This window comes from Quercus robur, chromosome 1, assembly GCF_932294415.1.
Source record: "Quercus robur chromosome 1, dhQueRobu3.1, whole genome shotgun sequence".
Lineage (NCBI taxonomy): Eukaryota > Viridiplantae > Streptophyta > Magnoliopsida > Fagales > Fagaceae > Quercus > Quercus robur.
The window spans coordinates 12,172,430-12,188,986 of record NC_065534.1 but is presented as its reverse complement, the minus strand read 5'-3'; the positions used below and the strand labels follow the sequence as shown (position 1 = coordinate 12,188,986).

The window sequence follows — 16,557 nt, the reverse complement described above, 5'->3', positions numbered from 1 at the left end:
GTTTTATGTTTTGGCGGTTTCTGAGCTGAACGTAGATGATATGAGTCTATGACAAAGCAAAGGAGTGTTTTTGCCGCTACCAAGAATGCTCTCAGTGGGTGTGACACCCAGTAAACGTACAAGATGGAATCTGTGGGGTCCTACGTGCCTAACTCTCCATTAAAATTTGCCCCCCAACTCTGGTGGGTGGTACACCACCAAGTAGGCTTCTACCCAATGTGGCAAACTCACAACACCTGTAAACCATTGACCCCATCAACCACTCTAAAGATATCTTAAGTACCCAACAAATTTTATAATTTTATTTTTGGTTAAAATACATGTAACATTGTGAGGTTCACGCTAATATCAGCTAGTCTAAGACAATTAAATTGGCTAATTTGATTCTTGATTACCTAGAGAAAGAAAGAAAATTGAGTAATAATTTAGGGATCATCAAGTGGGGTTTAGGGATCAAATTGATCAATTTGAAATATCTTGAATTTGATTGATATTAGTTCAAACTTCAAGAGTGCTGACTGTATTTTATCTTTTATTTTTTTTATTATTGTTAAGATAATAGATTATAGTTGGTGTGTTAATAAAAATATAGTAATAATAGTCCATGTAAAATGGTTTCACATTGATCACAATTTCACTTCCAAATGAAGTGTAAAAGGAAGGGAAAAAATAAAGTGAAATTTATTGTCATCATTATGGTGCAAGAATACTATAGAGTTCATTACTAGTGCTTCTGTGAACAAAACAAAGCCAACTTGATGCATGAGACAGTGAACTGGGTCTGACTACATATCCTTTTTTGTCATTTTCATTGGAGATTCAAACATTCAATGTATAACTTGGTACGCCCTCTATAATTCCCATTATTTAAATCATAGGCACCAAATGCCGAAATCAGTTTGGCAAATAGGTTGTGCTTGTGCAGTATCATTTTCCAGATATATTTTGGATTCCTTTTTGCACATATAAAATACTATAGCAGAGTTCCACTTTTTCATTTACCTTAGGACTAAGTCCTTCCCATCTCCCAGAATTCCATGGGGACTCTTTTCAGGCTATTTTCACCACCACCAACTACACTATGTACTAACAAGTTCTTCCTATCACCCACTACCCCTTCAATCTCTTCTCCAAGACCCAATACCACATCTTCAACAAAGAAGCATCAATATTACAGAATTGAAAGCAGCAAGTTTGGAAATTTCCTTGACTTGAAGCCTGAAACTACACAACCTGAAAGTTTGGATTTTGATCTCTCATGGTGGGACCCCAAGTCTGATAGGCCCCACTTTGATGTGATCATCATTGGGACTGGCCCAGCTGGACTTCGTCTTGCAGAGCAAGTGTCTCGCTATGGAATCAAGGTATGTTGTGTTGACCCTTCTCCGCTTTCCGTGTGGCCTAATAACTATGGTGTTTGGGTTGATGAGTTTGAAAGCTTGAAGCTTGAGGACTGCTTAGACAAAACATGGCCTATGGCTTGTGTTTATCTCGATGAAAACAAGACCAAGTATTTAGACCGACCATATGGTAGAGTTAGTAGGAAAAAACTAAAAACGAAACTAATGGAAGGGTGTGTGTCCAATGGTGTTAAATTTCATGAGGCTAAGGTTTGGAAAATTGAGCACCAAGAGTTTGAGTCTTTCATTATGTGTGATGATGGGAATGAATTGAAGGCAAGCTTAATTGTTGATGCGAGTGGCTTTGCAAGTAGTTTTATAGAGTATGATAAGAAAAGGAATCATGGGTATCAGATTGCTCATGGAATTTTGGCTGAAGTGGAAGAACACCCTTTTGACTTGGATAAGATGGTTCTTATGGATTGGAGAGATACCCATCTGGGAAATGAGCCTTATTTGCGAGTTAAAAATTCAAGGTTTCCTACTTTTCTATATGCAATGCCGTTTGATTCAAATTTGGTATTTTTAGAAGAGACTTCTCTGGTTTCTCGGCCTGTGTTATCCTATAAGGAAGTGAAGTCAAGGATGGTAGCAAGATTAAGGCATTTAGGAATTAGAGTGAAGAGGGTATTGGAGGATGAGAAGTGTTTGATCCCAATGGGAGGTCCACTCCCAAAACTCCCTCAGAGTGTAATGGCAATTGGTGGGACTTCTGGGGTTGTTCACCCTTCAACAGGGTACATGGTGGCTAGGTCAATGGCTCTGGCACCAGTCTTAGCTGATGCCATTGCTGAGTGCCTTGGCTCAACCAGGATGATCAGAGGGCAGCCACTTTATCATAGAGCGTGGAATGGCTTGTGGCCAATTGAAAGGAGGTGTAGAAGAGAGTTTTACTCTTTTGGAATGGAGACTTTATTGAAGCTTGATTTGGATGGAACAAGAAGGTTCTTTGATGCTTTCTTTAATTTGGATCCTTATCAGTGGCAAGGCTTCCTTTCCTCAAGGTTGTCCCTTCAAGAGCTTCTTCTACTAAGCTTATCTCTGTTTGGACGCGCCTCGAATATGTCCAGGTTTGATATTGTTACAAAGTGTCCTGTGCCCTTGGCTAAAATGGTGGGTAAACTAGCAATAGAAACCATCTAATGGTGGAAGGTTGTAGAATTTATATTGACTCTGTTTCTGTTGCTATTTAAGAAATTCAAAATTGTGGCATGGCATCTCCTTTTTTTCAAGGAAAATTTTAAGCAGGAATTTTACACTTGTTATTTAAGAACATTATTAACAGCAAATGAATTTATGGAATAGATATATGTTGAAAAATTAAAGCTTGCAGCTATCGATTGTAGAAGATTAAAATACTCGAGAGATTTGCTTAATTTTAATTATTTAATGCATGGCCTGTTGATGACAAAGGATAATTAAGTTAAATATTAAGTGATATGCACTTTGTGATGGTTGCTTTGGCAATAGGGATATGGAAAGTCTGAAATGTGCCGTAGAGCATGATCTGCTTATATGAGTTTATGATGATTTAAGTACCCAGGAGTTGATTCTCAAAAAAAGTAACCAGGAGTACTTAATAATTTTCCTACAATTAATCTATGCTTGATGGAAATAACATAATAGAATCATTATTGACTTAATAAAACAAGACGTCTTCTATATTAATGCCCTCCATACATTTTATTTTTTCAAAGTAAGTATTACTACAAGCTTGGCTTCAATGAGATGCATTACAGAGACAGAGAAAGAAACTTTGTAGTCTTAAATAGACATTTTTTGTAATAAACTTACTTGAACTTTAAATGGACTATAGTTGATTATGTCTGGTATGATGGTGGAGGGTATCCATATGTTGGAGGAGGGCTTACTGGGGGTGTATAAACTAGTGGAGGAGATGATGGAGGCTGTTCTGTATGTGGTGTTTCTGGAGGTTTAATAGGAGGTTTGGGGGTAGGTGGACATGGATGAGGTTTAGGCGTTGGTGGAGGCGAAAGTGGAGGACTAGATATTGGAGGAGATGGTGTTGGCGGTTGATAAGTTGGAGTTGGAGGAGGTTTTTGAACTGGTGGTGATATTTGTGGAGGGGGTTGATGTGCCTTTGGTGGTGGGGAGGTTGGAGGTGGCTTGTGGGTTGGTGGACATGCTGGAGGTTTGTGAGTTGGTGGGGGATGACTAATAATTGGGGGAGTTATGGGTACTGGTGGTGGCTGATAAGTTGGGGTTGGAGGTGGCTTTTTTGGTGGAGAACAAGGAGGTTTTGGTGGAGAAGTTGGAGTTGGTGGTGGCTTTATTGGGGGAGAACAAGGGGGTTTTGGCGGAGCTGTGGGTACTGGTGGTGGCTGATAAGTTGGGGTTGGAGGTGGCTTTATAGGGGGAGAACAAGGGGGTTTTGGCGGAGAAGTTGGAGTCGGAGGTGGCTTTATTGGGGGAGAACAAGGGGGTTTTGGTGGAGAAGTTGGAGTTGGAGGTGGCTTTTTTGGGGGAGAACAAGGAGGTTTTGGTGGAGAGGTTGGAGTTGGGGGTGGACTAATTGGAGGTTTTGGTGAAGGAGGCCGTCCATGTGTTGGCGGATTTGGGGATTCTAATGGTGGCGTCAGAGTTGGGCTAGGATAGTCATAATCCGGTGGAGGGTATAACCAAAAGCACGCCGGGTTGAGTCTATGGCCATTGTTGGGAAGTTCAGCTGCAACACAGTTATCGACTAAGACATTGGCTAAAACTAGTAACAAACTTAGACATGGCTGTGAGAATCTCATTGCAGCCTAAATGGGAAAGTCTATACAATGCTACTTAAATAAACTAGCAGAGGTTTTGCATGCAAGACTAATGGCCATGTCAAAGGTGGGATGGACTAAGATGTGTTCAAGATCTAAGCTCAATTTATGGACAAATGAGTGGCAGATCTATGCATGGCAGTTACAATATGTGCCAATAGCTTCGAATTATTATGGATCTTCTGGAATTTGGCTAGCTGTGTTTTGAAATTTGTCAATTGGTCATTAATTATGATTTTTTTTTTTTTTATGTTACTTTTTCAAAAAATTATCTTCAAAGAGACTTTCTAATTTCTATAAATGAGGGTCTTTTTTTTTCTTCTTTGTTTTTTTTTTTTTTATGAAGAAAGAGAAACCCTCATCTATAGAAATTAGAAAGTCTCTCTAGATAGTAATAATACCATATAAAATCATAAATGAGGGTCTCTTTATGGTAATATGAAATTAGCAATAGCATTCAAGGCAAACCTCCTCTTTCTCAAAATTGGCTAAAAGTCGTTTAGCATCTTAATTCATAACCAGCTAAGAGTAATGAGATAGAAATTATGAACTCACTGAACTTTATGGCATGTCCTTTTCCAATCTAAGGATTCAATTTAAAATTAAAATTCCCGCCTCAATCCTTAAATGGTATTGCACCATATCTCAAACTTTGTTTTATCCCTTTTCTTTCATGATTGATGAGGGGAAAATGTTGAGTTCTTATGTGCAATTTTTTTTTTTTTTTTTTTTTTTTTTATATATATATCTCACATTTTCTAAATAAAATTACCACATTTTAACCAAGTTTCAAAAAATATGTAAATAAATATTCGGCAAAAGGTTACATCTAAATGTATTTAGATGAGTGAGTTTCAATTAATTCAACTGATAAAGTTTATTTTTGTCAAAAAAGAGACAAGACAAAGAGTCATATCTTAGAGTGGATGCCATATTTATCAAGATCTATGAAAAAAAAAGAAGAAGGGTACTTATTAGAAGGGATAATGATGAGCATCTTTAAAGGGCATGGATCTATGTTGCACTCAGTTGTCCCCTCGACAGCTCTTTACCACTATGCATCACGGAAAACAGTTGGAGTTTTGGACTTGGGAAAGGTAACAAAACCGTTTTCGAATCTCTGATTAGCTTTTTTAATACCAAATTAAATCATATCCATTTGTGCAGAAGGCAAAAGGAAGCTAGCCAGGACAATTTTCAACCTAAATATGAGAGTTACATTTTATTAAATACCCGTTTGGATTCAGCGTCTGCGTTTTTTTTTTTTTTTTGAAGCGCATTTCTCTGGCTCTGGGCATTATTCAGTGGGTCTCATGCACTGTTCACAAGACCCACAAACCTCTTTTTTCAACAAAACTTTCATTAAAAATGGGTCTCACGACACTATTCACACATTTAAAAATTATTTTGCTATAGTGTTTCCAATTTTCAATTTTCAGCGAAATAAGTGGTATTCAAACACATGGGTGTGTTTGGAACGCACATTTTCTGTGCGTTCCAGTGTTTTGCAGAAAAATGGTGGGTCCCATGCACTATTCACGGGACTCGCAAATACTTTTTTCAGCAAAAACAACTTCAAAACTGGGTCCCACAGTACTATTCACACATTTAAAAATTATTTTGCTACAGTATTTTTAGTTTTCAGCAATAAGCTGTATCCAAACAAACCCTAAAGCTTTTTTTTTTCTAGAATGTGAACAACATGATTACATAAAGGATTTACAAAGCTAAAATAAACGTCTCTTAAAGCAATGGTGACCCATTTTATTTTATATCTTCAACCAAATCCCCATGTGGAGAGATAAGTTTTTGTGCTTCGTAAAGAGGAAAAAAAAGGAAGAAAAAGGAGCACAATCCCTTTCAACCATGACTGTAGACTTAGATCCTGCACAAGGAATGGACAACATCACCATAAAACTGCATTCTCTCATGAAAACAACCATTGTATGACTCTTCATTTCAAAAACACTCATATTTGCCTAAAAAACTGCCAAAGAAACGAGTTAGAAATCTCCAATTGTCAATCCTTCAATATCTTTGTCTTGTCAGTAACAAGAGCAGGGCTTCATTGCTTGGGCTTTCCCTCCTCATGGATTGAGCCACAAAGAACAATGCTAGAGCAACATCGTTTCTATAATTTGATAAAGTGATAAATTGTTATTAGAGCAACATCGTTTTTACTTGTGCCCACCAGACCATCACTAATGCCATTTTTTATACACCAATCACAATAGGTTGCATAAGCAGTTGCAAAAAATTGTGTAATAAATTTACTGTTCTCTAAATAATCAATGCATATAAATTTAACTAGTAGTTTTGCTAAAGGTATGTCACAAGATAACTAAACTTTTGCTTAACAACTTAAACTTTTGAAGTATTAAATTTGATTTATTTAAAAAAAAAAAAAAAAAACTATACACTACACTATAGAGTTTTGAAAATTCTATTCACCCATTTTGTTAATTGAATTTTCTTAAATAGTTGAATGAAAGCTCAAAATGTTTTAGTAGCCCTAGCTAAATGGCCCATCTTATTTCCTAATGGATAGGTTGAGTTAGTTTTAAAATTGTCATTAGTTGGTTTAGGGATTTCTCAACCTTGGAGAGTTGAATTGGATTTAAAAAAAAAGAAAAATCAGCACACTTGTATCCCTAATATTATCCAATATTAAATTGTTGTTTAAACCATAGGTAAGTACCCTTGTCCAAAACCACAATGCCAATCACTTATGGAGTCCCAGTAGTAGGGGCATGTTAATCGAGATGGAGCTAAGCCTCAAAGGATTGAAATAATAACATATGTATATAAAACGTTCACGATTGTTAACGTAACAAATTGGGATTGAAGTAACATTACTATCATATATACTTAGTTTTAATATCATTCTCATTAATGCAAACCACAAAATATCACCTTTACCAAAAAAAAAAAAAAAATGTATCTAAATTGATTGGGATTGAAAATTACCCGTATTTAAAATGGGTCTAAGAAGTTCTAAAATGTTTTATACATTTATACAACCAAAAAAAAAAAAGTTTTATATATGGGCAAAACCTCTACTAACCGTTTGACTCCTCGTACTAGTTGGCTCCACCCTAACCTATTTATTTTCGGTCACTTGATAGTACTTCCTGGAACCGACTCGCACCCACAGCTTAAACCGAAAGCAAAGCCTCATTCACCAATCTTCTCCACAACTTTCAGGTAACCCTTCTGGCGGTTTTATATGTTTCTGTCTTTTTGTCATTAAATATTTTTGGCAGAGTGCAAATTAATGAACTTATTGGTCAGCTTTTTCTTGCTTACTGCAGTTTCATTCGTTTTACATAACTCTTACTTAAGTCTCACTCACCATTATAATAATTCTTACTTATTTTTAATAAAGTCTGAATTTTTATCAAACATGAGACACAACTTGTAACACGTATGGATAGGAGTTATACACAAACTTGATGCCTTATGAGACAGTAGTTAATTTTTTTTTGGAAAAAAAAAGCATTAAACTTTCTCTACTAGCAATGAAATAAATTTATGTGCTTGTTGAGATAAGGGGTTTTAAGATTTAATAAAACGACATTTGCTACCTATTTTTTGGTTGAATTGCAATGCAAGACTCAAAAAACTGATTTTTAATTTAGAGATGTCTAAGCTCTCTGTTTGGCAAATGAGGAAAATTAAGTTGTTTGATATTGTACTCAAGTATCTCAACCAGGGTCATGTGAGATGGGATGTTTATGCTTTGTATATATAGCCATATTAATTCCAATCATGTGTGGCTTTAATTAGCATCATTGTTTCAGATCATACTTTTTTGTGTTTCAATGGTTGAGGCAAGGCTACAGATATCTGTAGCATACTTTCTCTTCCTCTTTAATTATATATGATCATTGATTCATCTCCAAGGGGAAAAAAAAGAGGAACTTTCCATTACATGTGGGTATGATAAGAATAGTGACCTTTATAGCATGTGAACATACTATTGGAAGCTAAGCAAAATTTACAATGCAGCTCAAATGGACCTAATCTAATATCTTCCTTGGTTTTAGTTTTATTGGATCTAATTGTGTATTGGAGGGGTTTGTTTGCATCGTTTTAGCTAGATGCTACTCAATGTAATTTCTTATTTAAGCTTTCTATGGTTTCTGCAGTAACTATTGAATCCCAGCTGAAAGGGTAAATATAAAGTGTGCTCTTGTTTTTGGGCAGTGTTGGCTTATGTTTATTTGGAAGCACTTCCTAATATTATTATTATTATTATTATTTTTCTTCAAGTGGCTTGATTGGTGTTGTCAAGAGAATTAGTGGATGGAACTTGCAGTTAATTTTATATATAATTTCATTATGAATGCAAAATTATAGTTGTCCCGATAAGAAAAGATGAATTGGGCGATGGAGCATGAGAACTGTACGGTACCGAAATTCCAAAGCCCATACTGGCCTTGGGCCCAGACCCATCTAGGCCCCGGGCCCAAGCCCATACCGGCTTTGGGCGCAGGCCCAGCAGAAAGGTTCAGTTACCTTATGCCCTTCTTGAAACTGCCTTAGAGTAAAAACAAGTTTTGGGTCTTGAGTTCCCAGAGTTGACCGGTTAAGCTTTCCCGGTCGAGCGTGTGAGTCATATCCGGGAAAATCATGATATGCACGGGAAATTGAGTTGCCGAACATAATCGGTCAAAATGGAACCAAGTTCCAAGATCATAAATGATGCACCGCCCTTTCACCTAAACACCCACTTTAACCAGATAATATTGGACTTTCAGTAGCACTAACGGTGACTGTAATCATAATCTCCCCACTAACCTTGGCTATAAATAGAAGAAAGTTGGGAGAAGAAGGGGTTCAAAAAAATTGAGAGAAAACAGTCAAGGAGAGAGTATCAACTGAGTGTTGCTTTGAGTCTCTCTGCCGAGAACGATCCATTGTAGGAAATCCTTAAACCCACTATAAATAAATTGTGAGCCCAAGTGATCTAAGGCCCAGAATTCTTGTACTTGGTTCTTACAATTGGCGCCCACCGTGGGGCCCTCCTACAAAGCTGTGGTTCGACTGGGACTCAAACGACAGGAATGTCTGAGGAGCGTTCAGGGGAGCGTGCACCGAGCGGCTCCATGGGATCTTCTCGGGGGTCAACGTGGAGGGAGAGAAGGCAGAAACGACGGGAAGATAGGGAGCACCCAAGAGGGGAGGAAAGGTCCGGATTGGGAGAGGGGTCGGCTCAGACACACTGGACGGTTTCAGACGTCTCGGCGCATCGACAGTATGACGAAAGGGACCGAGAGCTGGAGCGGTTACGCAGACTGGTAATGGATTTAGAGCTGGAAGCAAGGGGTTGGCGACATGAAAGGAATCGCAACCCCCAACAAAGGAGAAACCAGGGCGAGGGCTCCAGCCGGTCTAATACGCAGCGATCCCAAGACCGATCGCGTTCCCAAGAGTCACACTGGCAACCACGGGAACCATGTCATCAGCAGAACCGTTCACGGTCGCATGGTTACGATCACCAAGGATCAGAATCGCCGGAGGAACGACTGCACCATAATGCCGCCATGGACACCATGAGTCGAGCCGAGCCTTGCGGATGGCGGCCCGGTCACCATTCTCCGATGAAATTGAACGGGCCCCGATGCCGAGCAGATTCACACGACCACCATTCAATTCGTATGAGGGGAGGACAGACCCCGTGGAGCACGTTAGCCATTACATCCACATGATATCTTTGCATGCGCACAACGATGCATTGATGTGTAAAGTATTCCCCTCTAGTCTCGGCTCTACTGTACTGAGATGGTTCAATGGGCTGCGGAAGGGTTCTATACACAGCTTCGCCGAGTTGATTCAAGAATTCGGCAGCAGGTTCGTGACATGCAGCCGAGTGCAACAGCCGGTTGACGCACTACTTTCCATAAAGATGAGGGTCGGGGAAACCCTTCGGAGTTATGCCAGCCGATACTGGGAACTCTACAACGAGATTGGTGGAGGAAACGAGAAAATTGCAGCAAGCACCTTCAGGATGGGGCTCCCTGAAGATTCTGAATTACGGGAGTCACTGACGAGAAGACCCCCTGAGGATATGAGGCAACTGATGAGACGCATAGAGGAGTACAAACGCCTGGAGGATGATCGGCTGCAAAGCAGGGGGAAGGCTCCTTTAGTGGGGAGATCTCGTCAAAGCATTTTGCCGACGAAACCGAAAAGGGACTTTAGAATGCAGCAACCAGAGGCGCAGATCGACGGGGTTAATGTGGTGTTTAAAGAGCCCGTGCACAAGATCTTGGAACGGATAAAAAACGAGTCATTCTTTAGGTGGCCGAACAAAATGGGGGGCGACCCATCCCGGAGGAACCAAAGCCTATACTGCACCCATCACAGAGACAAGGGGCACACCACCGAGCAGTGTCGAGTGTTAAAAGATCATCTCAGACAGCTAGTAAGGGCCGGGTACCTAAAAGAGTTGGTAGCAGATTCCAATGACCGAGAAACCGGGCAGGGCGCCCAACAGAAAAGGAATCCCCTTCCACCACCCCTGGGGGTAATCGAAGTCATCCATGCCGCACCAAGAAGGGCAGCAGCGGCAAAAAGGGTATTGACAGTGGCCTGCGCGGAGGGAGAATCATCCAAGAAGAAAAAGAAAGTTGGACGGCTGTCCATCTCGTTCGGAGAAGACGATTTAGAAGGGACGATCCAACCCCACGACGATGCTTTGGTGGTGACAGCCCGGATAGGCGGATTCCTGGTGAAGAGGGTAATGATTGATCAAGGAAGTGGGGCCGACGTCATGTACCCGGACCTCTTTGAAGGGCTCGGGTTAAAGACCCAGGATTTGGCAAAGTATGACACGCCGTTAGTCTCGTTTGACGGGAGAGTTGTAATTCCCGAGGGGAAAATCTCTCTCCTAGTGGACATGGAAGGCAAGGGAGTTATAGTTACATTTATAGTAGTCCGATCATTCGCACCATACACCACAATCCTGGGAAGGCCGTGGATTCACGCCATGGGGGCTGTTCCGTCCACCCTTCACGTGAAAGTAAAATTTCCTACTGAGAATGGAGTTGCCGAGGTAAGGGGGAACCAACGGGTGGCGAGGCAGTGCCTTGTCGCCGCGGTCAGGTGGGAGAAGGAACAGCTCGGTCAAACTGAGGAAAACGAGAAAGAGAATTCATAGCAATTACAGAAACCCCCGGGGGAAACTGGGGCGAACGTTGCTGAGGAGGTGCTAAAGGTAAGAATTCTCCCAGATACTGACAGATATTTCCAGATAGGTACAAGCATGAATGACCGGGAAAGGGTAGAGATGTTGTTGTTCCTGTTGCAGAACATAGATGTTTTCGCATGGAGCCCGTATGAAGTGCCCGGCGTAGATCCCGAGTTCATTGTCCACAGACTCAACGTGGATCCATTGTTCCCCCCGAAGAAGCAGAAACCGAGAAGAGCGTCAAAAGAACACGTCGATGCAGTGAACCTGGAGGTACAGTGGCTGAAGGAGGCCGGAGCCATAAAGGAGATATTCTTCCCGAAGTGGTTGGCAAACACTGTCGTGGTGAAGAAGAAGAACGGAAAATGGAGAGTTTGTGTGGATTTCACAGACTTGAACAAGGCATGTCCCAAGGACCCATTCCCGATGCCCAAGATTGACCAGCTAGTAAATGCAACATACGGGCACCCGAGGATGAGCTTCCTAGATGCCTTCCAGGGCTACCACCAGATTGCCTTGGCGCCCGAAGACCGAGAAAAGACAGCATTTATCTCCCCGAATGCAAACTATCACTACGAGGTCATGCCGTTTGGATTGAAGAACGCCGGGGCTACGTATCAGCGAATGATGACGAGAATGTTCCGAGAAAAAATTGGATGCACGGTTGAAGTTTATATCGACGATATGGTGGTAAAAAGCAAAATTGAGTCACAGCATACCGAAGATCTCCGGGGAGTGTTCGAGATACTACGTCGGCACAAATTGCGCCTGACTACCGAGAAGTGCACTTTCGGAGTGGGGGCTGGTAAGTTCCTGGGATATCTGATCTCTACTCGGGGAATATAAGCTAACCCCGATCAAATAGAAGCCGTGAACCGCCTCAAACCACCAAGCAATCCCAAAGAGGTACAAGTGCTCACTGGAATGTTAGCCGCCTTGAATCGATTTATCTCCAAGTTTGCCGATCGCTGCCGGCCGTTTTATCAGCTTCTGAAAAAGTGGAAGGGGTTTCGATGGGATGAGAGCTGCGATGAAGTTTTTCGAGAACTAAAGGAATATTTGGCAAAGGCGTCGAGGTTGACGGCCCCGGAGCCCGGGGAGGATCTGTTTATGTACCTTGCAATCACCGATCATGCCGTAAGTGCTGTGTTACTAAGGGACCGGGGAGTACAAATGCCGGTGTATTACGTGAGCAAAACCTTGGTCGATGCCGAGACAAGGTACCTGCCTCTTGAAAAGTTAGTTTTGGCCCTGGTGCACGCCATGAGGAAGTTACCACATTACTTCCAGGCACACACAGTGTTCGTCCTCACCAAGTATCCATTGCAGTCACTGTTGAAGAGATCCGACTTCACAGGACGGATTGCCAAATGGGGGACTCGGTTGGGATCGTTTGACATAAGATACCGACCTAGAAGCTCGGTGAAGGGACAGGTTCTCGCTGATTTCATCGCAGAATTTACACCCAAGAATGAAGGCAAGGTAATCTGTAGTGCAGAGATTCGCCCGTGGAGGTTATTTGTGGACGGCGCATCAAATGCTATAGGGGCCGGGGCTGGTATTGTCATAATCACCTCTGAGGGTATACGACTGGAACACTCCTTCAGATTGGGGTTCAAAGCCTCGAACAACGAAGCCGAATATGAAGCCCTACTGGCCGGGTTGAGGGCAATATTACATCTGGGCGCAAAGGACGTGGAGATCTACTCGGACTCTCGGCTGGTTGTTTATCAGATCACTGGGGACTTCGAGGCTCGGGACCCCCGAATGAAAGCTTATCTAAGTACGGCAAAGCAGATTATCGATCAGTTTGGAACGGTAAAGATATCCCAGGTAGCCCGGTCACAAAACAAGCACGCTGACTCTCTTGCCACGTTAGCCTCATCGGCTACCGAGGACACGCCAAGGCTTATCACGATAGAACTTATAAGGGAGCCAAGCATCTGTGTGAAGAGTGTTCTCGACCAGGCCGGAGTAGAGGTTGCGCAGGTGGCGGTGGCCGGTCCATGTTGGATGAACCCGATCATAGACTTCCTTTCCGAAGATAAAGTTCCAGAGGATGAGGCCGAGGCCAACAAGATTCGACGAATGGCTCCCAGGTCCTGGCTGTCTTCGGACCGAAAGTTGTACCGAAGGTCCTTCGCGGGCCCTTACCTCTTGTGCCTGCATCCCGAAAGAGTCAAGGAGCTTCTGACCGAGCTGCATGAGGGAATGTGCGGCGGGCATGCTGGGGGACGATCTTTAGCACACAGAGCAATGACACAGGGGTTTTGGTGGCCACAGATGCAGAAGGATGCCGCCGAATACGTTCAGAGTTGCGAACAATGTCAAAAGCACGCCCCAATGATCCATCAGTCGGCAGGACGTCTAAATCCTGTCAGCAGCCCGTGGCCATTTGCACAATGGGGGCTTGACATCCTCGGGCCATTCCCTCGAGCAACGGGGAACCACCGTTTTGTATTGGTGGCTGTAGATTACTTCACAAAGTGGGCTGAAGTTGAAGCCTTGGCTAATATCCGGGATACTGACGTGAAAAAATTTGTATGGAAAAACATAGTTACAAGGTTTGGGGTGCCGAATTCGCTAGTGACAGACAATGGGCTACAGTTCGACAGCAACGCTTTTCGGACCTTTTGCAGCGAGCTCGGCATCAAGAACAAGTATTCAACCCCGGCATACCCACAAAGCAACGGCCAAGCTGAAGCAGTAAACAAGACTATTTTGAACGGGCTCAAGAGAAGGTTGGATGGAGCGAAAGGAAGATGGGCAGAAGAGCTACCCAGTGTTTTGTGGGCCTACCGCACGACCCCCAGGAGATCCACGGGGGAAACTCCGTTTTCTCTGACATACGGAGCAGAAGCAGTGATACCAACCGAGGTGAGCTTATGCAGTGCACGGGTCGCCGGGTTTGACCCCGTACAGAACGCCGACCTGATGATGGAGCATTTGGATTGGCTAGAAGAATGCAGGGAGGCCGCGACCGTACGACTTACCGAGTATCAGCAGAAGTTGGCCCAAAGGTACAACCGAAATGTAAAGGCCAGGGAATTCCGTGCCGGGGAACTAGTGTTAAGAAGGGTAGTGGGGAACATGCGGGACATGGCTGCAGGGAAGTTTGCTCAGAGTTGGGAGGGACCATACAGAGTCACAGCCATCGCGGGTGCAGGGGCCTACTACTTGGAAGACCTTGACGAGAGGCCGCTCCCCTGACCATGGAACGCCAACAACTTGAAGAAATTCTACGCATAATCATCGGTGTAAGCCAGAACTTGTATTCCATTAAAATTAAGAGCATGATGAACTTTTTTGTATATGCTGTTTTTGACTCCGTAACCGCACACCAAGAGAATCGCCAATAAATCTCTAAGGACAGAAACCTGACCCTCGGCTCGATCAATATCGCCAAGCAGGTGAAAACCTTACAAATAAATCTCTAAGGACAGAAGCCTGACCCTCGGCTCGATCAATATCTCCGAGCAGGTGGAAACCTTACAAATAAATCTCTAAGGACAGAAACCTGACTCTCGGCTCGATCAATATCGCCAAGCAGGTGGAAACCTTACAAAAAAAATCTCTAAGGACAGAAACTTGACTCTCGGCTCGATCAATATCGCCGAGCAGGTGGAAACCTTACAAATAAGTCCCTAAGGACAGAAACCTGACCCTCGGCTCGATCAATATCGCCGAGCAGGTGGAAACCTTACAAATAAATCTCTAAGGACAGAAACCTGACCCTCGGCTCGATCAATATCTCCGAGCAGGTGGAAACCTTACAAATAAATCTCTAAGGACAGAAACCTGACTCTCGGCTCGATCAATATCGCCGAGCAGGTGGAAACCTTACAAATAAATCTCTAAGGACAGAAACCTGACTCTCGGCTCGATCAATATCGCCGAGCAGGTGGAAACCTTACAAATAAGTCCCTAAGGACAGAAACCTGACCCTCGGCTCGATCAATATCGCCGAGCAGGTGGAAACCTTACAAATAAATCTCTAAGGACAGAAACCTGACTCTCGGCTCGATCAAAATCGCCGAGCAGGTGGAAACCTTACAAACAAATCTCTAAGGACAGAAACCTGACCCTCGGCTCGATCAATATCGCTGAGCAGGTGGAAACCTTACAAATAAATCTCGAAGGACAGAAACCTGACTCTCGGCTCGATCAAAATCGCCGAGCAGGTGGAAACCTTACAAACAAATCTCTAAGGACAGAAACCTGATCCTCGGCTCGACCAAAATCGCCGAGCAGGTGGAAACCTTACAAACAAGTCTCTAAGGACAGAAACTTGATTCTCGGTTAAACTCAAATCTCCGAACAAGTGGAAACCTTACAAGCGAATACTCTAAGGACGAAAACACGATTCTCGGTTAAACCAAAGCCTGATGAAAACCTAACCCTTTTACAAATACTAAGTCCATTAGCGCTCTCAAATTACCCACAGCGCCGCACAACAGGTTCTCGGGGGTACCATTCTATTAAGCGGCCATAGCACTGGCATGGTTTAAGCAAAACACATAAATAGATATAAATTCATTCAACAAATTGAAACGGAAAAGGAAAACGGACTACTAATTAAACAAATAAAGGCAATTGTTTAGTCACCACATCCCGGTGACATAGGCAAATAAAACCAACAAAATAAAAAATAAGCTAGTAAATAAAAGTAAAATCAGCTGGGAGGTTGGGTCGGCGGTGTCACTTCCTGCTGGACGGTCAGGGGAAAAGGCGGGCCCTCACCGAGAAGCTCCTGCACAGTCGGGATACCGGTGGCTTCCATTTCCTTGGGCTCGGCGTTAGCATCGATTTGTTCAACCAGCTCCCTCATACTGGCCGTCTCCTCCTCGTCAATAGCAACCGGGGCATCTTGGGCGGCAGGTGCAGGGCTCGGGAATGGAATTTGGCCGGGGTCTCTCAAAGGCGAATCCTCGGGAACTCCCATTGCTTGGAGAACGGCAAACCACCCGGCCTCAAAACCCATATTCCGAGCCCGAGCCACTACCGGCTCTGCGGAATTTTTGGCATCGGCAAAACCGACATCGTACCATTTCTGCTCCGCGGCCGCCAAGCCTGCCCTGAGATCGGCAATCTCCTCGGCGTTGGAGGTATTAAGGCTGATGGCTTGGGCTAGCTTGACCTCCGTCTCATTCTGCTGAGTCAGGAGCTCCGCGTACCTCTTCTCGGCCAA

General features: G+C 43.1%; 2 protein-coding genes across 2 annotated transcripts; one reads left to right on the top strand and one right to left on the bottom strand.

Annotated features, from left to right (window-relative positions):
• Nucleotides 1-744: 744 nt before the first annotated feature.
• On the top strand, nt 745-2,651 carry LOC126721207 (capsanthin/capsorubin synthase, chromoplastic-like). Its single transcript, XM_050424252.1, has one exon. It carries the CDS (start codon nt 1,038-1,040, stop codon nt 2,541-2,543), a length of 1,506 nt encoding a protein of 501 aa, XP_050280209.1. The 5' UTR covers nt 745-1,037; the 3' UTR covers nt 2,544-2,651.
• A 569-nt stretch (nt 2,652-3,220) lies between these two features.
• LOC126718437 (proline-rich extensin-like protein EPR1) lies at nt 3,221-4,159 on the bottom strand. Its single transcript, XM_050420656.1, has one exon. The coding sequence runs from the start codon at nt 4,157-4,159 to the stop codon at nt 3,221-3,223; it is 939 nt and encodes a 312-aa protein (XP_050276613.1).
• Nucleotides 4,160-16,557: the final 12,398 nt, after the last annotated feature.